We start from the raw sequence: 24683 nt of genomic DNA, 5'->3' as shown, positions 1-24683 counted from the left end.
CCCTGTGAGCAACAAGATAGAAGAAGCCTGGGTCCCTGTCATGGTGGAGCAACCCACCAGCCCTGAAATGCCTACCTAGATTTCTACATGAGAAAGAAATAAACTTCATTTTGTTTAAGTCCCAGTTATTTGAGGTTTTCTGTCATAGGACCTAATTCTAACTAATACAGCTTCCCATCATACTTAGAAGAATATTCAAACTCCTTACCAAAGCCTGGAAGATTCCACACGATCAGTTCTCACTCCGGTACAATCCCCTCCATTCTTCCCTCAGTCATCATGCTCCGGTCACTCTGGTTTTCTTTTTTGCTGCTTCAAAACACTGACTTTCTTCCTGCCTTAGGGGCTTTGCACCTGCTTTCCCTCTGTTTGGGTTGCTCCTCCTCAGATCTTCTCATGGCTAACTCCTTTCAGTTATTCGGGTCTCAGCTTAAATATCACTGAGGGACATCATTAGAGATGATTCCCGTAGCCAATCTAAAACACCCAGTGAGTCACTCTCCTTTACAATACCTTATTTTAATTCTCTGCATAGAACTTATCACTAACTGATGAAGAATTTCAGTTTGTTGTCTGCCTCCCCCTCCTAGCAGGTAAGCTCCATGAGGATAGGAATTTTAATGGGTTGGTTTACTGCTGGACTTCCACTGTCTAGCACAATGACTGAAATCTATATTAGACACTCACTACGTGTTTGTCAAATACTATTCCACGGATAGTGTGCTGGTAAAAGCAGGGTTTCTAAAGTCAGACGACTCAGATCAGAATCCTGGCTGGGCCATGCAACAGTTGTGTGACCTACGGCAAGTTGTATAATGAAATCTCTGTAAAATGAGATTTCCTATGGCATAAGGTAGGAGTGAATGAAATGGCACTTATAAAACAAGCACTCTCTCTCCTTCTCCCTCCCTCCCTCCCTCCGAGAGCTCCCTTCTTTTCCTCCTCCCCTCGGCCCCTCATACGCCATTCCTGGTCCCTTATATGCCACTTCATTCTGCTTTTCATACCTCTCTGCACAGTCTAGCGGAGGCGATGCCTTTGAAATTTGGCGGGAATTAACGTCATCAGCCGGGAGGACCAGGGCTGCGCACGCGCGAGACACCGACTCTTTCTCGCGCGCTAACTTTGCCGCCGCGGGAGCCAATCAGAGTTAACGTCAGAGCCAGAGTTCCGAGGACTCACCAATCGAATCTGGGAGGCGGGCCGCCGTGGAGGCAGTGGCGAGAGGGGGCGGGGACGGGGAGAGGGCACGCACGGTTCTAGGGGCAGGGTCTCTGAGGACCAATGGGAAAGGCCTGAGGGTGAAGGCGGTGGGGCGTGGCGTTGGCGGCTCCCGCAACCCAAGGCCGTCCAATGTCGGGCCAATCAGAGTGAGGAGGTGGGGGGAGAACAACCAATCAGCGTGCAGAATAGGCAAGGCAAGGGGTTGAGGAGTCTCGCGCGGACGTCGCCGGCTCCGTAGTTTCTGTCAGGGGAGCCAAGCGTGCGGAGGAGGCTGAGGAGGCGGGAAGGCGGCTGTGGTTGAAGGGACGATTGCTGACTTGCGGGGAGGAGGTCCGAGGGTGCAGGCAACCATGGTGATGGCGGCGAAGAAGGGTCCAGGCCCGGGTGGCGGGGTCAGCGGGGGAAAGGCGGAAGCGGAGGCGGCCTCGGAGGTGTGGTGTCGCCGGGTGCGGGAACTGGGCGGCTGCAGCCAGGCCGGGAACCGCCACTGCTTCGAGTGCGCCCAGCGCGGGGTCACCTACGTGGATATCACCGTGGGCAGCTTCGTCTGCACCACCTGCTCAGGCCTCCTGTGAGTGGACTGGCGCGGAGGGTGGGGAGGGGGCAGGACCGGGAAGGGACAGCGGAGAGTCGGCGTTGGGGACAGCGGGGATCTGGGGCGAAGGGACAGGGCCAGAGCTGAGGTAGTGGCGGCGGGGAGGCCTGGAGATGCGCCTGATGTGCTGAGAGGGTCCCCCGCTGCAGAGGTGTCATGGGGAAGGGAAATTGGCAGGGGAGACAAGACACGATTGGAGTCGCGTTGCAGGAGAAAGGAAGGACACCGAAGAAGAAGGGAGAAACTCCCTAAGGGAGGAGAGGCGAACCGAAAGTGGGGAGAGTTGAAGGGAAGGTGGTTAGATATTTAAAGGGCCAGAGAATGACACCCACCTTTCAAGGGAACTTTTGGGGGGGGGTGGCAAGTAGGAAAGAAGTAGAGTGAACTGGGCCCTAGATAAAGCATACTTTTCTATTAGCTTGTGCCCATCCTGGAGTGTGAGATGGAAAAACCAATTTAAAATAGATAAGTTAGCTCAGTTGACAGCATAGACATAGTGACTAGGTAAGGAACCATGTTCCAGTGTTCAGGTGCAGGCCCTAATGTCGCAGGGTTTTGGGATGCTACCCAAAGGTAGATTTCTTACAAATTTTAAGAGATGGGAGCTGCTGGGTTGCCCTGTTAGAGAGCTTAATTTTTCCAGAGGTTTGGGTATCTGGATGAGCCATCCTTAAGTGTAATAGTTTACACCTTTAAGCTTCTTGTTGCCATGGCTTGATCCTGGTAGTAGCATCTGGCATCTTTGTAGATTTGGGGGAGTTTTGTTGTATAATCTGCAGTGCTACACTTGGCACTGGCACTCGATTTGGTCATGCCTGAGCTAATTTAGAGCCACAGTTCTAGGCCAGAATTCTGCTTATAGAGTAGGGTTCTTTTTCCCCTTAGGGAATTATTTGGTTAGATGCCTGGTTAGCATTCGATACCAATGCTGTATCTCTCTTTTTCCGTGAGTTTATTAAGGGATTTATTTGGACTTGTTTAGTATTGTTTTAATGCATTGGTTTGTTTGGTCGGTTGGTTTCAGATTTAACAAGGGGGGCTTTCCTTGTTTCTTATACCATTAGGAGCCAAGGAGCGGGCAGTATTGTTCTTACATGACAGATGGGAGAACAGAAGCAAAGAGAGGTTTAGTAATTTATCCAATGCCATATGGGGGTTGCTGTTCTCAGCATTTCTTGTTGGATATTAGTTATGATCATGACAGACCAGAAATGAAGATCCAGGTCTCCTAAGATACAGTGTACGATTGTTTCTGTTTCGTTTTTACCTCCTTTGCCAAACTTCTATGTTCTGATCAACCTCACTTGTGTGTTATAACTTTGGTCTTAGTGAACGTCATTATGGCTCTTGGGACAATGATTAGAACGCAAACAGGAATGTGTCAAAAGATAGAGACTTAAGTGAAGCAAAAGGATAGACTTGAGTCTGGGACGAATAGTCTGAGGAGAGAAGGAGCAACGTTTAGGAATGTTTATAGCAGAAAGAGAAAGAACAGATTCTTGAAGATCCTGTTATGAAAAGGAAAATCTGATTATAGAGTCTGGAAGCAGGGGGATAAAATTGATGGTATATCAGAGTCTAGGTCCTGGGAAGAAACTGTTTGGAAATAGTGTTAATTCATTCCCACAGCTAGCTGCGCAGCACAAAAGATAAATCACTGACTAAATGGGAGGGCTGACACCATTATCATTATTTCATAGATCTTGGTTTAAAGTCTCCCATAGATAACATTTCACTTCTATAATGAGTATTCCCTCAATCAGGACAGAAGGAGGGTCAAGGGATCTGGCACACATTAAAAACCTGATTTTCTTTTGCTGGAACGGTTCTCTTTAAATATCAGTGCACAAATTGCAAAATTTTACTACTTTTCCCCTGTGCTCATTATTGTTGGTTTTTAGTGGAGGATCAAGAGGCTGGGCCAATAAATGAGGCTGAACTGAAGGCATGTCAAGATTATAAGGAGAGAGATATCAGAAGAAACTTCTTCAAGAAAGCTGTAGTTTCCCTGGCTGAGACTGTCTGCCAGGGTTCTGATGGTGCTTCTCATTTGCTGATTGGAGTTCTAATTAGCATGAACTAAGTAGGGCAAGGCATAGAAACCTTATAAAAGGGTCTTCACAAAGTGTTACGTGTGCCCTCTGATGGACCTTGGGAGGGGCTGGGTGCTGGCAGGTGAGCCGGAAATAGAATGAGTGAGGGACGCTTACTGCTGCTGGCTGCAGAGTGAAGAGGGGACACACACAGTTCAGCAGGCAGCGGAGGGGCATGGCTTCCCAGTGACACATATACCAGTTAACATCTTAAATCCACATGGTTGCCCACAGATTAGGATGTTGTGGTACTGGGAAGTGAAAAATGTGGAGGTGGCACATTCATTCAGTCAGTCTGGCAACACATTTATTGAGTGCCTGTTAAGACCCGGACACAGTTTTAGGCACTGGAGATACGGCAGTGCACAAAATTGACAAAGTACAATCTTCATGTAGCTTACATCATAGTGGAGACTGTGGACTCAAAATCAATCATTAAATATATATTTGCAGGTAGTAATGAGTGCTGTGAAGTAGCATGGGCTGGAGAGTGATGGGAGCTCGTGTTGAGCTATGATGATGAAAAGAGTATATTCTTTGTTAAAAATGACGAGGGTATTGGGGGCAGGGAATTCAAATACCACACTTAGAACCACAGCCAGAGAAAGGAGACAGGGAGACTGGCTTTATTTTGAAAGGCAGCTTTCTGCTGAGTATGTTACAAATATTCCACCTCTTAGAGCAATGGAATATTCTGAGGGCAGTGTGCACAATCACCCGAGTTCCCAGCTGGCTACACGTGCTGAGGTAGCAAAGTTGACTGTTCCAGCCAAAGTTGAATTTCCCAGGATCTGGAGAAATTTTCGATTTTAATACTGGTGGGTGGGTATGCCTATGGCTTCATTGCTACATGTGTGAGCTCTTTCTCGTTTTCTTTTTTAATGAGAACTATTTTCTCAGCTCTAGCAGAAAACTACAGCGTTGGTGTGAGGGACTGAGAGAGAAGCTGCTAGTTTTTGCTGTTTCTAAATTTATGTACATGCTGCCACAATTGTAGGTCCCAAATTTGACCTAGTTTTATTCATTTGGTTTTCATCCAATACCTAGTTTCCTTAACCTAGATATAGATTTCATGTCCCCAACATACACATACACTTGTTTGTTTAGTTGTGTCTAACTCTCCTACTAGAGAAAGATGCTAGATTGCTGCTAAAAAGTGCTTTTTCCAAAGCAGTGCCTTAAATGTGTTTTCTTGTTCCGGTTTGACTGGATGCCTCGATGGATAAAGCGCTTTTCTTTAGAAAGAAAATAGATCTTGAGTCCTGAAATGTCTTTGACATCAGGGATGGGCACTACCTTTGACACCCAATTTTTTCAACAAAATATGTGGCACACTTCCCCAACCGGGCTGTTTGGGTCCATTCTTTTTAATCCATTGACCTTCTGGTCTCAGTAATAGATACTTGTCTCCTCTACTTCTGCACAACTTTATTCCAGTAATGGGATTAATTCAGGATTCAGGTGGACAAAGCTCTAGGCTGGGTGCCAGGAGATGTGTTTGACAGGTCTTTACTTGTGACAAGTTCCTAACCTCCTTGTGCCTTAGTTTCCCCATCTGGCTTGCTAGTAGTGATTCCTAGTTGAAGCAGGTTTTTTTAATGTTTATTCATTTATTTTGAGAGAGAGAGAGAGCACGAGTGGGGAGGGGCAGAGAGAGAGAGAGGGAGAGAGAGAATCCCAAGCTGTCTCCATGCTGTCAGCGCAGAGCCCAACGTGGGGCTCAAACTCACGAACTGTGAGACGATGGCCTGAGCCACAATCGAGAGCTGGACACTTAACCAACAGAACCACCCAGGTGCCCTCCTAGTTGAAGTACTTTTATCTCCATGGAAGAAAAGGCGTAGTGCAGTGTTAAATAATTCAGTACTTTTCCATCCATCTGGGTTAGAGAGGTAGATGTGTTCCTTGCCCCTGTGTTAGTCCCATCCCTTCACCCCTCCCACCTCACCTTCCATCCAAAGACATAAGAAGAAGAGGGAACAATATAAAAGGATTGAGAATAGGCCTGAAGAAGAAAGCAGGGGATTCTGTGTGCTCTACACGAGTGGACAGCTGTTTATCATTGTCACTAAGGAAGAACTACAGGAAATGGCTTGAGGCAGGGATTTTAGATTAGGAAGAAGTTTCCTAAAATTAGTGAAATTGAGCCTGGAGGAGGGAAATAGGGGAGCCTTCCTATTAGGGACTAGTAAGAATCTCTAATAGGGACTCTTTTGGGTGATGTTTGGGTCCAAGAACTGCAGTGGTTTCACTGAACCCTGCTCAGAGGCAGAGGACTGGAATCCCAGCAGCAAGAAACCCCCTCTGGGGTGTTTGAATTTGAACATGAAATATTCAGAAGTCAGGAGTTCCCAAGTCCAAATCTGGTACAAATGAAAGAACTTGGGTGCTGGGTGGAACTGTTTTTTTCCATTGTTGACCTGACAGAACCTTCTTATCTGAGCAGCTGAGCAGGTTCAAGACTTTCATGAAGCAAGACAGAAGTAAAATATGGGCCATTGTGAGGGTGATGCTCACAGAAAAACAAAAGGTGTGGTATTTGTAGAAACAGTAGTATGCTTGATAGAATCAAAGGGAAGGGGGAGAGAGGCAAGGAAAAAGAATTGGGCGGGCTTTCAGGTCCTTGCAAGTCACTTCACTGCCAGTAATTCAGAGCACTTCAAATGCTGGTCAGGTGCCCTGTGAAAGAGAAACTGAAGTTAAAGAAGGCGTCATGACAGGGCTGAGGCTTGAGTCCTAGTAATGTACTTGCTCTCAGTTGGAAAAACATGCCCTATTCTGGGCAAATAAGTTTATCTCTATGTTTCCCCAGCACCTCCTGGTTAGAAATAACAGAACGGATTTGCTGCGATAACCGAAGGGCAGTGCCTCCTTCCAGCTCTCACTTCTTTTGGGGAGAACCTGAGAGTCATGCTGGGGAGACCGGGTGCAAGTTGGAGAGCTGGGTCTGTTTGATTCCAGGCCAGTGACTCAGATATGGCCCACTGCATGACCCTGCTATGACCCCAGGGAGACCCAGTACCCCTAGACCATTCGATTGCAGCTACTGGGAGGAGAGGGGCTCTTGTTTCTAAATTGCTTCTGTCAGCCAGCGATGGCCTCTCTCTGATTCAGAAACAAATGCTCTGACTCATAGGCCATGTAACTAGGTCCTCTTTCTTCCTGGGCTGCAGAGTGTTGCGTTATAGAGAATTTTCCCTGCCCCCAAACTGTGGCTCTAGTTATACATAATCCAGTCTACAGACATCAAGGTCAGAGCAGTGCTTTTTGTACTGTGCTATGGAAACATCCTGTTCCTTCAGATTCATTTGGCCCAAAGCACCTAAATCACTTATTTTCTCTGCTTTCCCTTCATCCTATCTTCTACCCCCCAGCAACCCCCCCCCCCCCCAAAAAAACCCTCCAGTCCAAGCTCAGCCATAGGAAGTTCTGTTGTTCTAATCATCCCCTCTAGACTGATGAGTGAGTCAAGTCCCTCCCCTTCCCCCTACAAGGAAGCACACCTCCCTGTTTACACTTTGCTAACAGTTCCTGGTTGTCCTTTCAGGAAATGTCAATGACCTTTTTGTGATAGGCTTAGAATCTGTTTTTCTAGAGTAAACATAATATATTTTACTTTTCCCATGACCATTTCTCTTCCTTCCCCCACTGCTGCATCCTGGTGCCACATTCTCCCTGATCAGGCTGTGTGTGCCTGAATGGCACCCAACTGTGTTGAGACGTATCTTTGTCCAGGCTCCTTGGGGCCTTGTAAGCAAGGTCCTGGTGATCAAGGATTAGGTCCTATATGATATATATGATATATATGATATATATGATATATAGTGATAAACAACTGTCTATTGTATCTCCCAAAGTGCTTACCATAATGCCTTGTATTTTGGCAAAGCAAATATTTGTTAGTGGGAGGTGGGGCTGGGATCATAAGGATGGAGAGATCCACTCTAGCTAGACCTCAGAGCAGTCTGGCATTCTGAGAGGGAAGGCCTAGCTAGGGATTAAGGTTAGCAAGGGTAAGGGAAAGGATATAAAAGGCTGTCTGGACTCAAAACAAAACAAGGCCATTATAAGAGAGGCTTTGGGAGAGAAAACTGGAATATCTCTGAAATGTGATTAGAAGAGAATCTTCAGGGCAGATCAAGTTTAAGAGCTGTTGTTTGACGTGTAGTTACAAAGCCTTGCTTTTGGATTTCACTGCTCTAATCTTTCCTTGGGGCATCAGTTCTCTTTGATACTGTCTTTTAAAGGAGTATTTTGAGACCCTTTACTTAAAAGCCTAGCAGCAGAATTGCTGAAACTGCCTTCGATTGTAGCCTTCAGTGTCCTGTCCTTTGTTAGAATCCCATAATCAGTAATTTATCATACAAAGGGGCTGCACCCTTCACTGTTCACTCTGTACTGTGTCACCTCTCCCCTGTTCCCGCCCCACTGCCATCGCGTACACTAACACGTGTACTGCCATTCTTCTAGACTTGGCAAGGACGCATTTAATCTGTGTGTGCATGCATAAGCATGAACTGTGTGTGCATAAGCATAAGCATCTCCCCACTTTTCTCTAGGATTTCCATTTGGTAAATTGAGTTATCTCTTACTTCCCTCTTTGCTTTCCTGATGGCATCAACCAGGACCCTATGCTAGAGTTACTTTTGTTTTCCCATCTTGATTTGCCGATTTTTCCCAGGAGACCAAAAGTCTGAAGAGACCTCATCAGCTGAGACTGTCTTTCCTGCATGTGCCTGGGCTCTTTCACATCGTGGTCCTAGGGTCTGATTTATTTGTTTTGGCTTAGCTCGTTTTGTTTTCATCTGATGAGTGCTGTTGGTCTAGACCAGAGTAAAATTTAAGGGAAAGGGGAACCTGGCTTAGCGCCAAGTTTCCCTTGTTAGAACACTCCAGAGGGCAGCTGAGTGGGGGCAAGGAAGCCTTCTTGTCTACTGCAATCTCCACAGGGCTTCCGTGGGCAGAACTAGACTTTTCAGAGAGTTAACAGAACACACAGAGCTAAACACAAAAGCATCACTACAGGATATATGTTCCTGACTCATGCCAATCTCCTATCTCATGGTTGAACCTGACTTCCTCCTGCTTCATTAAAAGATCTAGGGGGCGCCTGGTGGCTCAACCAGTTAAGTGCCTGACTTCCGCTCAGGTCATGATCTCACAGTTCACAAGTTTGAGCCCGGAGCCCCATGCCCCGCATTGGGCTCTGCACTGGCAGCTCAGAGCCTGGAGCCTGCTTCAGATTCTGTGGCTCCCTCTCTCTCTGCACCCCCCCCTTTCATTCTCTGTCTCTCAAAAATAAATGAAGGCATTAAAAAAATTTAAAAAAGAAAGAAAGATCAATCGATCGATCTAGAACCCAGAGTCTGGACTATTTCTTTTCCCAGAGATCTCTTCCTGAAAGAGAGGGACCCTGTTCATCTCTACCAACACACTTTCTGTCTAGACAAAGAGGAGGGGCAGCCAGGTCTAAAACAGTGGTAAAACAGGAAATGGGAAGTGGGCACATCTCAGAGTTCCCAGAAGTACCCCCAGCCTGCAGGTTGAACACAGAACCTTGTCAAAGTAGAGAAGGCTTCTGGATGGACGGACTCTGCCTTACTCTCCAGAATGAGTGGGATCACAACACGTTCTGGACTCTGTCGTCCCTGTCTCTGATTAAAAACCTCCCAAACGTTCTTGCTTCCCATCTTTCCTTGAATTAGGAACTAGCTTCAGTCGGGAAATTCTACCTGAGCTTAATTTATGTGTTGTTTTATCCTTTCTCCCTCCCCCTCCTCCCATAAACAGACCTGCAGGCTAACTGCATTGTACTTCTCTTTCTGTTTCTCTCCCACAGGAGAGGCCTGAACCCCCCTCACCGAGTCAAGTCCATCTCCATGACAACTTTCACTGAGCCTGAAGTAGTATTCCTGCAATCCCGTGGAAATGAGGTGAGCTACCACTGACGGAACAGTTACTGATGTAGTTGCCCCATTGGCCGGGGTGAACTTTGCGTCCAGATTATAGAAAAACCCTACAGCCTTCTTTTTTGGCCAAGTTTCTTTTATTTTTTAGCCTAAAATGTGTCTTACCTTACGTATATTTATATATTCATGGAGTCTTAGTTATACAAATTGTGATTTGTCTAGGCCCTTGTTAGAGGAATCAGGGAAAGGAGCAAAATCTGTGTAGGGGGTGACCCCTGGGTACTCACAAGGAAAACTGTCCCTTGACATTTAGAGCTCCACACTGATGAGCATTCAGAGTTGCCTGGGCCAGCCCCTCTGAGTAAGATCTCCTAGAGCCAGCTCTCCTGACCTGAGCCTCAGCACCCTGGGTTTAAGTTCATGTCATGTACTTGAAAGTGAGTTAAACCCCTTCCCCAGCTAAATCTGCTGGTCGGAAGATGCTGTCTTTGGTGTTAACAGTACTCCTAGCTTGCGGGTGTTTGGTTTACTTGGGGTGCAAACAAGGGAAGGCCTCTGGAGGGTGTTCTGGAAGCCACAGCTCTGAAAGTTATCCCTGACCCCACCCCCATCCAGATTTAGTGCCCCATAATTCTCAGGACCCTCTATTTTCTTTTATAAGATGTGTCATACTATGTAATGATAAATCTATTTCTATTTATCTAAGGCAGGACCTCCCCATTAGATGGTCAACTCTGTGAGGACAGGGATCATGTCTGCTTTGTAGGTATACCCAGATCCTCACCCTGTGTCCGTGCTCAATAAATATGTATTGATGAATACATTGGAAGTGGTATCATTCCCATTTCATGCTTTCTGCCTCAACTCCTCTGTCACCTGACTCCATTCCTTTAGGTATGCAGGAAGATTTGGCTGGGTCTTTTTGATGCTCGGACGTCATTAATACCAGACTCCAGGGATCCTCAGAAGGTGAAGGAGTTTCTCCAGGAAAAATATGAGAAGAAGAGATGGTAAGGAGGAGGAAAGAGATTGCTATATAGAGACACATGTCCAAGACATTCTTTGTTTGACAGGCTAATTTCCAGACTTGAATTGGGGCTTCTCTCAAGAGGCCAGACTTGGGTTGAGTGTGTTCCACCCAGATTCAGTTAGGGCCCAATTCTGACTTCAAAGAAATAAAGCTACCTAAAAAGACAGCTTGTTACCGGTCACTAACCTTGAAGATTTGATGCCCCTCTTTTGGGGAAACATTAGACTGCTTAGAGGGGGTGCTGGACCTGAGGGGGTGTGGGTCAGATTTATAGCTCAGCTGGGGCCATAGATGCAGAGAGGCGGCTGGAAGCATGTCCGAGAGTTTTGTGCTTTTACCCCATCGTTTGATCCATGATTTATCTGTGTGTTCTGTTTTCCTGGTGACGAAAACAGCGTCTCTCTTCTCCCTTGCCTTTTCTCTCCCCAGGTGGCACTTCCTATTGTCTGATCTCAGTCCTGTGTGCATGTTGGGGGGTAACTATAGGGTGGAGAAGAGAACACAGACAGCAAGGGGATTGTTGTGGACATAACAGCATTTTGGAGTCCCTCCTGGGGTGTCCTCTGGCTATAGAACATACTTCCAAAGTAAAAGACCACATGCATTGGAGTGGAGGGGATTTTATCAGAAGTAGCAGGAGCTGGCAAGATAGATTGTGAGCACTTAGAAGATGAGGTGGCAGAAACTTTTCTGTGGGACTAAGGAGGAGAACCTGCAGAAACACCTAGGAAATAAAAAGGAAGTTGGAAAATAGGATTGCCTGTCCAGCGGCGTTATTGAGGGGTTATCACTTGAAACCCAGATGGTTTGATGTCAGAAAGAGAAAGGAGAGAGGAGAGAAAAACAGGCACAAGTCAGAAAAGAATGAGCACCTGATGGTAAAGAGGACTCTCAAGATGGGCAAAATGTGCTGAGTTACAAAATTCAGTTCAAAAAAGAGAATTAGTGGGAAAAGGAAAAGGGACTTGGACTTCTGTCACCTGTGCTTCCCGGGTGCCTAAGCTGAGCATGGCCCATGATGTCACCTGACTATTCTTTCTCAAAGGTATGTCCCCCCAGACCAAGTCAAGGGGCCCGCTTATACCAAAGGCAGTGCCTCCACCCCCATCCAGGGCTCCGTCCCAGAAGGGAAGCCCCTGCGGACTCTTCTAGGGGATCCTGTGCCATCTCTCTCTGCTGCTGCCTCCACCTCTAGCCAGGTAACTCTCAAATCTTCCCTCCGAGACTGGTTGGGGTTTTGGGAAACAGGGCAATTGGTTTCCTTAACCCAATCCCCTGGACATAGCAGACAGCAGTATAGGAGATGTGAGTTGGCTCTCAGCCCTGCCGTTACCCATGTCTTAGACTCCCCTTGGACTCCTATGTTTTGGAAGAAAGAACCCAACAGGAAGTGATATTTAGGGAAGTCAGAGTAACGGCTTCAAACCTGACCATTGCTCCAGGGAAACACAGAAGGGGCCGGGACACTGCCTGAGCACCTGGGAAAGATGAGGCAGTAACAGGTCCAGGGGGACCATTGGCCACATCCCTATATATCTCAGACTTGCCTTCACTGACAGGCTCTAAAATGTATGGCTCTGGGAACTGGTATACTGAGAAGACAGAGGAGTTAGACATGTGAGGGGCTAAGGCAGCTTCTGCCCAGGAAAGTCTCTCAGTTGAGGGCAGTTTCTCCCTCTCTTCTCTCTCCACTTGCCTATCTGGGGGCAGCCTAGGGAGTCATGCGGGGGCCGGGTCATGTCTGGTCCAAGTGCTCTATGTCATGCCTTCTCCTCTCAAGTCTGTCAGTCAGTCTCAGCCTCGGACGTCCCAGCCCCGGAGCTCCCAGCCACCTGCCCACTCCTCAGTCAAGAAAGCCAGTACTGACCTGCTGGCTGACATAGGTGGAGACCCCTTTGCTGCTCCCCAGGTGGCACCAGCTTTTGCTGCATTCCCAGCCTTTGGGGGTAAGTGGGATTTGGGACAAGAACATTCTTGCAATATATGTACACAGGACACGAGGAATTCACGCCCTTGCGGTGACCAGATTTCACCTGGTTCTAGCTCACTTCACACAAATGAATGTGATGGGAATTGTGGAGCCTCAAGGCCGGGAGGGTTGGGGCCAAATGAGTATGGCTGGGATTATGTTTGCAAGTTTGACCAGAAAACGTTACAGTTGGGGACTCCTAGCACTTCCTTTTAGAGCACTGGAAATAGCCTTTTTATTACTTTCTTTCTCTGTTAAAATGGGGGCTGAGGGATTATCTTGTTTTCCATTTCCCCTGCCCTCTTCCCAAAGATCAGCAGTAGCCAACAGAGTGTTGAATAAAGCGGTGTCTAGTTTCCATTTTTCCTTTCAAGCTCCTTCCCCCACCAGAACTAATTTTTTTTTCACATGATTAAGCCTGAATGAGGCCTTGACAAAAATGTTAGTGCCTCATGGAGTAAGGATAAAAGATGGCGGGGAGTGAACCTGGAGACCTTTGAGATCCCTTCTGCTCAGCCCCTGCCATCTCTCCCTGAAGAGGACCCTGTAGAAAGGCAGATGGCCCATCAGTGGCCTTTGGCCTTTGGAATTAGTGTATATTATATCGATTATATGTACATTTTATATATGCAGCCTTTATATACCCTCCACCTGTAGGCCAGACACCTTCCCACGGAGGCTTTGCCAACTTTGATGCCTTTGGCAGTAGCCCTGCCTCTTCTGCATTTGGAAGCATTCCTCCAGCTGGCCAAGGCCCGTTCCAGGCCCAGCCAACACCCACAGGTAAACTTTGCCTTGCTCTCTCCAGATCCCCTTCTCTCTTCCAACTGCATTCAGTTTTCCACATCCATTTATCGCCCTTCATTCACATCTGCACCAACCTAGAGAACTAGGCAAAGGAGACAGAGGATGAAGAGGAGAAGCCCCGGGAAAGGAAGAGAGGGGTCTAATGAGATTCTTGCCAGGAAGAAGGGCGCTTCTCCATTTTGTCATGTAAGGAAAGCAGCTGAATTGCAGCAGGAGTCGTGCAGGGTGTGTATAGGAGTCGTGCAGGGTGTGCATAGGAGGTCAGAACCAGGAAGCTCGGGAATCCCCAGTCCTCAAAAAGTCAAGAGTGGATGTGACCTTTCCTGTAGCATGCTCTGAAGGCTCATGTTGTACACTGCCCAAAAGGTAAGGGCTGGGTCAAAGTGCAAGCTGGTCTCCAGAAATTCACCCATCCCTGTTAAAGCAGAAGCCTGTAAACTGTGTTGTGTTGTTTAGCAGTTGAAAGAGACCCTAAAGGCAGCTGCCCTAAAGCATCTGGTTCCTCCCTAAGTCCCCAGACATTAAGTCTTCATAGCCTTGGGGCTGGCCCATTACCTTTGCACATCCTGGACACAGGGGAGGGCAGCCAGAGTGCTGTAAAGACTCAATATCTAGGGAAAGCCAGTGACTGATGCTCTCTCTTTCTCCCTTCCCCCACCTACCCACCCTTCCCCCTTCTCTACCCTCACTGCCAGCCAGTCGGATGCTAACTGGAAGTTACAGCTTTGGTGAGTTATTCTTCCCACCCCACAGCCCACCCAAGGTAGAAGCCTATCTCAGGTCCTCTGGAGCCGAGAGCTTTGAGGTCTGGAAGGACCCCTTCAAATTTAGCCATTTTACAGATGAAGCAGTTCAGTAATTTCCCTGCTGTGCAGCCCACAGCGTGGCAGAGCTCGGCCCAGAGCCCAGATTTTTCGACTCTCACTCTGCCCACATCCTTCCCACTATGCCACCACAAATTGTCTGGTTGCTTTTGTTATTTTATTTTATTTTATTTTATTTTATTTTATTTTATTTTATTTTTTGAATGGGACAAGGAGAGACATTTTATATTGATAAAAGTTAAAATTCACAAAGACATTCTCACATTACGAACTTAAAGTACCTGACCAGGGTAGCCTTGAAAGTAATAAAGCAAAAACCGTTAGACACAGTGAAAATATAATAAAGCAACAGAGAGGGGGCCTACAGCAGACTCACAAGATTTTAGTAGATAAAGTAGATAGACAAATAAGGAAGAAAGTAGGCCATTTGAGTAACACTTGAACAAGTTTGACCTAATAAATATAAGTAGAACTTTGTAATCAAAAGATAGAATTTCCAAACACAGAATCATTTTATACTTTGACCATGGACTAGGAGACACCACATAAATTTCTTTTTTTATTTATTTTTTTTTTTGAGAGAGAGAGAAAGCACGAGAAGGGGAGGGGCAGAGAGAGGAGAGAGAGAGAATCCCAAGCAGGCTCTGTGCCATCAACACTAAGCCTGATGCGGGGCTCGAACTTATGAACTGTGAGATCATGACCTGAGCTGAAACCAAGGGTTGGGCGTTTAACCGACTGAGCCACCCAGGCGCCCCAACACCACATAAATTTCTAACAAATAGAAATTGCATAGGTCACATTCTATACAATAAAAGGTGTCCTAAAACATATCCTGTAACAATGCTTCATGTCCTTTAAGGCATGAAACAAGGAAAAGATAATTACAATATGGAAAACAGACAAAAAGCTAACAACTATCATGTGTTTTTTAAAACTCCTATCAATAAGGAAGAATAGGATAACGAGCAAGGGAAACAAACAGAAAAAACCCGGGGGCATGAAAATGTTCCCAGCCTGACTAATCAGAAAAAATGCAAATCAGGGTAAGATAATAATTTTGCACATTATATCCACAAAACTTTTAAAGATTGATAACGGTGGGTACCATGTGGGAATATTGGCCCTTTAATCTGCTCTCAGTAAGAATGTAAGTTGGTACAAGAATATTCAGAGTAACAAGAGGGAAGTGTTCCTGGGAATGAGAGCTCAAAAGGAAACAAACAGCCTGTACAAGGTGGTTATAAAATTGGTCCGTTCAGAAATGCATTCCTGTCACAGTCAGTTGCTTTAAAAAGAGAGCTTAAAGGGTCGCCTTTAAAAAAGGAAAGAAAGAAGGTGCCAGCGTCTTAGTCCCCTCCCTGGCTGCACCTGAGATGAACTTTTGTCCAGTGTCTGGTCATCTCAAAAAACAGACGGTCTGCAGCCAGCCAGAGCCAACCAGCCTCTCCGAGGCTCCTGCCCTTGCTAAGAGCATCCCCACATCATCTCCATGAGGAAGGCAAGATCTCCATTTTGCAACTGAGGAAACCGGCTCAAATTGGCCCGTGACTTGGCCAGAACCGAATGGCTGATGGGTGGCAGATCCCATTCACCGTGATCACACCATGATCACGAGGATGGTTCTGTGAATGTGATATAAAGAACTATGGGGTATGAAGTAGGGAGAATTGGGTGAGTGGTGGGTGTCTTTTCTGACAAGCCTGGTTGTATTTTTATATTTCTGAGGGGGAGTATGGAGAAGGGAGGTTTCTAAAACTGCAGTTGCCCCTGAAACTGCTGGAAGGCATGTATACCAATCCAGCTGCAAGGAGTGAGGCTCTGGAGGTGTAGAAGAAGCAAACCAGAGCTCAGGTATTCCTAAGTCGGCCTCCTTTCTGAGAATGGGCCGAAAGTGCAGCATCGTGGCTGCCTGAGCAAGGGCCGGCTCTGCCCTCTAGTGTCCGCAAGGAGGCACAGCTCGGCCTCGGGACAGAAGGACAGCGCCTCCTTCAGCCTGGGAGCTCCCTGGCAGGAAGGCCCCAGAGCAGGACTGAAGAGTGTGACCTAAGTGCTCACTCAGAAATTCCACGTACCCTGAGTCATCGCCAGGGAAAGGCCCAGGCGGCCCTAAGAATCAGAAGATTCAACCCTAGCCTGCTGGCCTCCCAGCCTTCCTGACGGTCAGTGGAGTGCAGAGGACTGACACCAAGTGTTCTCAGTGGCGTGATAGCCTAGCACTCGTTCCTGTAGAAAGCCCAGGGGTTGAAGAAGAGAGTGGCCGAGGCGAGCACTGGCACTCAGGAAGCAGCCCATCCTTGGAACCTCGCAGCCGGCAGGCCCTGGGCACCTGCCTTCCCTGCTGAACTCTGCTTCTCTGATCAGACCCGGAGATGCCCAGCACAGGGAAGGTCCCCTTCACAAAGGGCTTTGGGAAAATACAGCCTTACCCTTTAGGGAAGGAGGAGCATGATAGCTCTGGGGGGCTCAGAAAAAAGCCCCAAACTTAGGAGAAACCAGGCTGAAGCTTGAGGGGGGCAGGGACAACACAGATTTGAGAATCAGCCTGACTTTGCCGTTCCTCCCTTGCCTTATGACTTTATCTTTTCCTTTCCCTCTCATCTCTGGGGGGAAAAAGTTTCTCCCCTTGTGAAGGTTACCCTTGCGTCCTTCCCTGTCTCTACTGAGTTTTTGCCATCAGCCTTCTTATCTGAATCTCATCTCTGCTCTTTCCACTCTGCCACCATATTTCCCTCTCCGCACAAATATGCACCAAGTTGTCCAACCTACAAATGTTTCTGCAGCCTCATCCAGGCTCGGCTCCTGTCTCCCCTGCTCTCCACAGCCATGTCTCTGCGAAGAGGAGCCTGTAGCCTTCACTTACCCATTTTTTTATTGTCCTATTTTCTCTTTCTCTCTCTTTTTTTACACACCTTATGATATAATATGCATATTCTTCTGCACCTTTATTTATTTTTTTAACTGAACAGTACTGTTAGATTCTCTTTTTATCAGTACACGTTTCTTTATGGCAGCACAATAGTCCTGCTTATGTATATACCATAATTTATTTTAATTAGTCCCATTTTGGTGAATATTTAGGATGAATGATGACTGTTTAGTCTTTTGCTATTAAACAGTGCTGCAGTTAATAACCCCGCATGTGTCATGTTTTGCACATTTGCAACTTCTCTATCTGTAAGAAAATCCCTGGCAATGGAATTGGTCTAGTGGGGAGCACAGCTGATACAGAAGTAAACAAAAATATGTCACTGCAGAGATATCAAGTGCTGTGAAGGCAAAGAATGAGGTGTTATGAGAGGAAAACCAGGCTGTAATTCAGACTGAGGTCAGGGAAGGCCTGTCTGGTTCCTTTAAGCCGGAAGAGTGAGTGGGACCACGGGTGGGCCTTTGTTTAAGGCAGACGCAGAGCATGTGGGAAGGCTGGAGCTGGGAGTAGGGCGGAGGGAGGGGGGGCTCTTGTTCACTTGTATTTACGATCTGAACCAGCCATCACGTTTCCTTTGAGACCTTGACTTGTTTCTGTTGACCCTGGAAATCGTTTCTTATATCAGAGGCTATGATAATACGTCACATCTGTATTATGCTTTGCAGACTTCAGAACACTTTCACTCACCGCAGGGGGTCTTCACAGCCACCCTATGAGAAGGCAAGAAAAAATGGGCTCAGGAAAATAAGATGGTTTGCAGTAAGGTCACAGCAGTAGCAGGGGGTAGGGCCCCAACTAGACTCCGTTTCTCCTCACTCTGCCCATCACACAGTCATTCAGCAAACAATTCCTGAGCACTGTCACGTGGCAGACACCATGCAAAGTTTGTTTCCTTCGGTACTAGTCTTCCAGCACTCAGAAAAAGCAAGCCTTTTCCATCTGCAGCCTCATTTTACCATCACAGCAGCCCAGAGTGGTTAACAGGATCCCATCATACAGCCGAGACAGGCACACAAATAAAGAGGCTTTCTCCAAATGACAGGGCCCCAGGCCTCTTCCCAAGAGATGAGATTGCTCAGGATTTCTTGGACTTGCTCCTCAGGCTGTTTTGTAAGCCTCCCACGTGATGCTTTTTCTTTTTAGATGTGATGACCAGAGAGGGCAGGGGAACTTCCAGTCAGCCCTGCTCAGTGAACCCCAGCCCTGATCGAAGCTCCTGGCCTAGGGTGGCCTCCCGAGAGGGGGCGGCTCTGGTGGGAGTCCTCGATGATGGCTGGAGATCTGTGTTCGGCACTGGTCTCCACATTCCAGGAGCCAGCAGCTCCGAGTGTCTGGGCCTTTCTGCCCTTCACAGCTCCTCCCCCATCCCCTCTACCTGCCCCTTCATTCCTGTGATTGATCCATAAATGGAAATGCTGGTTTGAGGAAAGGACAGACTTGTCCACATCTTGAGGAAAAAAATGGGAACCTTAAGTCAAACTGGAGCAGCAGGGACAATGACCTGACACACACAAGAGCCGTTTTCTCTCAGCAGTGGCGGCTTTGACCGCCAGGGAGATTGAGAAAGCCTGAGTAGCATGTGGCCTAGAATTCTCAGTGGGAGTCAGGGCCCTCTGAACCAGATGATCCAGGGGGAAATGGCTCAGAGAACCCAACCCCTCATGCCATCACTCTGCTGCTTACCCCCTGCTCCCCCACTTCCGTCTCGTCTGACCCTTCCATCCTGCCTCACCGAGCACTCCCTGTTCTATTTCCTGTGATTGCCCAGGGAGCAGCCACGTGACTCCATTTGGTGCCTCTCCTCTGGCACCTGCCAGTCAGCCCAACAGCCTCGCAGATATGGGCAGCCTCCTGGGGCCCGGAGTGCCAGCTGGAGGTGTCCCTAGCAGGTAGGTCCAGACCTCACAGAGTCTTAGGGAGAGCCTCACTTTTCCCAGCCTGCTTTGCTCCTCCCGTTGGGCAGGACAGGGTTTGCCATCTCCCGGTCCCTTGCCCAGCTTCTGTCCTTGGTCCTGGGTGCCCTGCATGCTGACTTGTCTCCCCATGTCACAGCATCTTCGGGGTGGCCGGCCAGGTCCCCACGCTCCAGTCGGCCACAGCTGGTGGAAGCAGCGGCACAGGGCTTGCCTTTGGAGGTGAGTCTTGCCTGAGGGGACCCAGAAAAGGGATCCAAGGCCGAGAGGAAACAGGGAGGAGGGTGGAGAGAGAGCACACCAGATTTAGATGAGTGCTGTCATCTCAGTAGTAACCAAATGAGAAGAGTGACCCTCTCTTTCTCCCATCTCTACCCCATGTCACCCTGAGCAGCCTCCACCAACCCTTTCACAGCGCCTGCTGCTCACCCCCAGCTGCCTCCCACCAACCCGTTCCAGCCCGATGGCCTGGCCGCAGGTAAGTCCCAGGACTGTGCTGGCCCTGGCTCTCCTGGGCTTGGATTCCTCTCTCCCTTCGCTCCCTCTCTCTCTGTCTCTGTCTCTCCGTCTCTGTCTGTCTGTCTCTCTCTCTCACACACACACACACACACACACACACGCGCGCGCGCGCGCGCGCGCGCGCACCCCACTGTCGGGAGGAGTGGAGCAGCCTCACTAGGCAGCTGTGGTAGTCCTGAAAGTCCCCCTCTTGCCCTTCACCAGGCCAGACCCGGTGTAATTTCCAGGCCACCTAGTGGGCAAAGAGCAGAAGCACCCAAGTCCCAGAATATATTTCAGAAAACAGAATCCTCCTTACCTGAGCTAGTTCTGAAGGTTTAATGATGGATGTGGCAGCCACTCTCCTTTCCTGCCCCTGGGCAGTGTCCCGCCAGGCCCCCAGCCTCTCTCCCTCCTGTGTCCCACCTGCAACCTTGCCCCTGGTCCCGGCTCCTGTCAGCTAGTGGATCCCGCATTCCTCCCCAGCCTCAGCTTTTCTCTCTTCCAAGGCCTGCTCGCCCCACCACCTGCCTTTTTGTTGTTGTCATAGCTGTTCTCAAAATCCTTGAGGCCAGGAAGACAGACTGATAACGGCTAGCAAGCTGACCCACTGCTGAGTGCTTTACACCCGTTATTTGCTTTCCACAGCAGCCCTAGGAGAGAGGAGGACTCCAGTTTTATAGTTGAGAGAACTGAGGCACACAGAGGGCTAATCATTTGCTTTAGTTGATGCAGTTTGACAGGTAGCAGAAAGCTGCCCCTGGTTCTGTGCCCCACCCGTGCCCTCCATGCCACAAGCTGTGGGGACAGGAAGAAGGCAGGTTCTGCCAGGTTGCATGGAAGTGGAAGGTTTCAGTCAGAGTGCTTCTGCGGGGTACCTCTGGCTAAGGAATAACTATATCCCATGGCCCCAATTCGGAGAGATTTAGGAAGAACTGTTCTCCAGCCTGCCTTCCAGAACTTCGCATGAACTTCATGTCCCTCGTTCCACAGGGCCCAGCTTTGGGATGAGCAGTGCTGGGCCTGGCTTCCCCCAGACAGTGCCACCCACCAGGGCCTTTGTCAGCACCTTCCCACCACCGCTGTTCCCCCCACAGACCTCGATGACTCAGCAACAGAATGGTAAGGGATTCAGACCATACCCTCCTCTCTTGCCCCCATTCCCCACCCCCAGGGGTGGGGTTGGGGGGGTGGCAATGAATATTAGGGATATTTGGGAGCTAGACATCTGAGCTAGTTCCCTTTTGGACCATTAGGGGGACCAGAGAAGCCACAGACCTTCCTGTGTCCTCTGACTGCTCTGTACCCTTATTCCCTGACTTTAGAAAGGCCCAGTCTTTTTTTTTTTTTTTTTAATGTTTATTTTTGAGAGAGAGAGAGAGAGAGAGGGCACAGGCAGGGGAGAGGCAGAGAGAGAGGGAGAGAGAGAGAATCCTAAGCAGGATCCTCACTGTCAGTGTAAAACCCAGCGCGGGGCTTGAACCCATGAACTATGAGATCACGACACAAGCCGAAGTTGCATGCTCAACCAACTGAGCCACCCAGGTCCCCCTAGAAAGGCCCAGTTCTGCTGCCACTGTGTGATGTAAAGGTGCCCACCCAGCAGGGAGGCCGGATGCGCCTGGTCAGCACCAATGTGAGGGGCAGGGTTTATGGCAGCCTAGTTTTTACTCTTGCTTCCCAGGCTCTTCCTTCAGTGACTTAGGATCAGCCAAACTGGGGCAGAGGCAACTCAGCCAGCCATCTGGGACATCCACCAACCCCTTCATGGTGAGTGCCAGCACGGCCTCAGTGTAGAGTATGGCCTCTCTCTGAGGGCCGGGGACAGAATCCTTCTGGAACAGAGCAGTGTGGGATGGAAACCCTGCCTTGGCCAGGCAGGAGAGTGGGTTAGTCAGTGGGCTCACACCCCCTCACGTCCAACTCGCCTCCACTCACTGACTTGCCCACAACCCTCACCACAGTAATTCTGGGGAGAAAGGAATCCTGGGCTGCATCTTTTCTGTGGCCTCCGGCTCTTCTCCCCTAATCCTCTAATTTGTGGTTGTTGTTTCTTTCCAGACTGGATCCTCATCAAGCCCGTTTGCCTCCAAACCTCCAACCACCAACCCATTTTTGTAGCACTGTGTCCTGGGGGGGGGCCTCCTCCCTGCCCTCTGGGGCCCCTTTACTCCCAGGAGCTCTGGTGACCATTTGCCTGTGGCATTTTTGTGGGTCTGAGACCAGAACGGGCCTTGTTTTGTAGGGAAGGGGTCTTAGGGATGGTGGAAGTGCTAATGCTTTGCTTGGGGCTTGCAGATAAAAGGGCAGCTGCCCATCAGGTGCCCCCAGGGCTTCCTCCCATCCTCCCTCCAGCCCCAACCCAGGCAGGAGGCTCAAGAAGAGAGAAGTCAGGGCTTGGCCTAGAGGAGCGATGGCGTTTGATTTCTCAAATTATTAATTATGATAACAATAATCCTCCTGTCTTGCCCTCAGCATACATAGTGGTCCCTTCACTCCCAACCCCGTGGGCGAAGGAAGCTGTGGGCACAGACTGACCAACATACCCCTATGGGAGCAAGCCTTCCCCCGTGTCCACAACATCCGTGCTGGTCTCCTTGTGGACAGAAGCACAGTGGGAAAAGTAGGGTCAAGGTGGAGATGATGTGTGGTGTTGACCTGGGATGGTGATCAGACAGGCTGAGAAAGCTGTGGGCGGGGGTGGAGGTGGGTGGGGGGCAGCTCAACCTCTTCTCCCCACCCCCATGGAGCAAGGAGGCCCTCCATGTTTTTGCTTTCCTGGCTCCCTCCCTCATCCTGGTATTCAGGATAAATAGTTTTACCTACATACTTAGACATGCCCGATTCCTGTCAAGCACTTTAGTTAGCTGTGGTGTCATGTTTGGATACCAGTGTTTTATATTTATACATAGAGAATTTTCTAATATAGTCTATTATACACACACAGACACACACACACACACACACACACACACACACACACACCGCCATTCTGCTCCCAGACAGCTCTTTTACATGGGGAATGGAATGAATCCCCATCTGTGCCTCGACCAGCAGAGCCGGAGCTCCAGAGGGTGGTGGGGAGGGTAGTCACAAGTCCTGACCACCCCAGAGCCTGGGCTTTTCCAGGGAAAGGTTTTGTGCAATTGGCTGGGTTTTTTCCTTTCTTTTTCCCATGTGCCTCCCCCACCCCACCACAAAATTCTCTGCACCAAAGCTGTTGCAGGCAATGTTGGAAAAGAACTGCATTTGAAAGAAAAAGGAAATGGCTCTAGCTGTCTTGCTTTGGGTCAGTTTGAGGGGCCCCAACGTGGCTGCTGGGTCAGTGAAGATGATGGCTGCTGTTGGCCAGGGACTAGAATTCCTTTCTGGACATGGCTGGAGTCCCCGTGTGCAGTGGGAGCTAGGTGGCTGCAGGGAGGGGGTGATGGGGGTGGGGGGGGGTGCCAGTGGACAGAGGAGGAAGTGCCAGCATGGAGACAGTCTCATCCGAGTAGACCCGGTAGACCAGTGGACTACTGCCAGGTCGGTGCATCCTCAGCCCCTCTCCAGACTGTTTTCACCTGAGGATGTTATGTCAACAGCCATGGTGTCTCTGCTGTTTGTGTGGTGACAAGGTAGCCAGCGTGGGTTAAACAACTCATGTGGCAGAGGAGAGGCCCAGCACTCAGCCTTGCTGTCAAGAGAGGTTCCTCCCTTTTCCACATTGCACAGGGACTCTGGCCCTGCAGCTGTTCATTCTTGGGATTCACTGGATCTTTCTACCCAATGTCCTTTAACAGCAGAACAGCAAGGAGAGATGGAGACTGTGTTATCACTTTATTTACTTTGAGGACTTTTCTGGAAATATTTCCAGCTGCTGCTATTCACCCAGCCAGGCATGGCCTCCCCACCTTTGCAAGGCTCAGAACCCATCCTGTCTTGGGTCTGTGTTCCCACTCTCCCAGCCCCTTCTCTCCTTCCATCGCCTGGTGGCTCTCCCAGCATGGACCACCATCCCTTTTCCCTGGGTTTTTCATGCTCTGTCCCCTTCTCCCAGTGTTTTTCTCTGTCCCCCTTGATTACCCCTCTGTCCCTGTCCTTGTTTCCCATTTTCTCTGCTTAGAACCAGGAAGGGAGGAAGCTGGTCTGTTGCATGGTAGGAGGAGGAGCCTTTTCTTATTTTTCCCCAGCCACCCCCAACCCCCTTTCCTAACCAAAAGCACTGAGGTTTGGAGGTGACATTGAAAGGGCCTGTGCTGTTTCAGTCACACTCCTATAGTTTCTCAAGGGTCTCCTTACTGCCTGGTGCCTGGGCCCCAGTACCTCCCTGCAGTCCCCCTCCCCACATCCCGGGCACTCTGTCCAACATGGACTCCAGCCAGCTCACTGGCCACGGCAGGGTGACCAATCAGAGAAGTTACACTGGGTCAGCCTTCAACCCCAGGACAGAACACTCGAGTTCCCTGGGCACAGGCCAAGGCTAGGACCGCAGCTGCCTCTCTTGGCGCAGAGCAGCCACAGTGCTGCCTCCGTGGGGCCTCCTGTGTCCAGGCGAGCAGCAAAGAATGGAAAAATCCCTGGCCTGACAGAAAATGTCTAAATGACTGGGCTGTGTTCCTCCTACCTCACCCCCCCCAGGACGCACTTACACGGCCCTGCCTGGGGGGTTACAAATCTGAACCCCATTGCAGGCACACCATGGAGCTCACCCAGGCTCCCACCGGGCTTCTGACCAAGTCCTCATGTCCCTCTGACCAGTGCTGTGATCACACTCTGCAGACAACAGTCCTCTGGCTTGGCCCCAGCCTTCAGCAGGTCACACGCCCCTGTGGGTGAGGAAGCAGGAGCCAGTCCCCAGGATGGCTGTGAAAACTCCCTTCCTTCCAGACTGGAGCTTGGGAGCCATGGTG

General features: G+C 49.2%; 1 protein-coding gene across 2 annotated transcripts; it reads left to right on the top strand.

Moving 5' to 3' along the window:
* Positions 1-1355: 1355 nt before the first annotated feature.
* AGFG2 (ArfGAP with FG repeats 2) lies at positions 1356-23105 on the top strand. Of its 2 annotated transcripts, XM_049638855.1 has the most exons (13): positions 1356-1795; positions 9752-9845; positions 10716-10831; positions 11897-12050; positions 12632-12797; positions 13478-13603; positions 14323-14355; positions 19149-19269; positions 19433-19515; positions 19688-19771; positions 20785-20913; positions 21476-21561; positions 21853-23105. In XM_049638855.1, exons 1-13 carry the CDS (start codon positions 1575-1577, stop codon positions 21910-21912), a joined length of 1473 nt encoding a protein of 490 aa, XP_049494812.1. In that variant the 5' UTR covers positions 1356-1574; the 3' UTR covers positions 21913-23105. The 2 variants fall into 2 exon arrangements, with proteins under 2 accessions (XP_049494812.1, XP_049494813.1); XM_049638856.1 differs by lacking the exon at positions 14323-14355.
* Positions 23106-24683: the final 1578 nt, after the last annotated feature.

The sequence above is a fragment of the Panthera uncia genome, chromosome E3 (genome assembly GCF_023721935.1).
Source record: "Panthera uncia isolate 11264 chromosome E3, Puncia_PCG_1.0, whole genome shotgun sequence".
Taxonomy (NCBI): Eukaryota; Metazoa; Chordata; class Mammalia; order Carnivora; family Felidae; genus Panthera; species Panthera uncia.
Note: the sequence above shows the minus strand (reverse complement) of the source record. Positions and strands in the feature narration are given on the sequence as shown.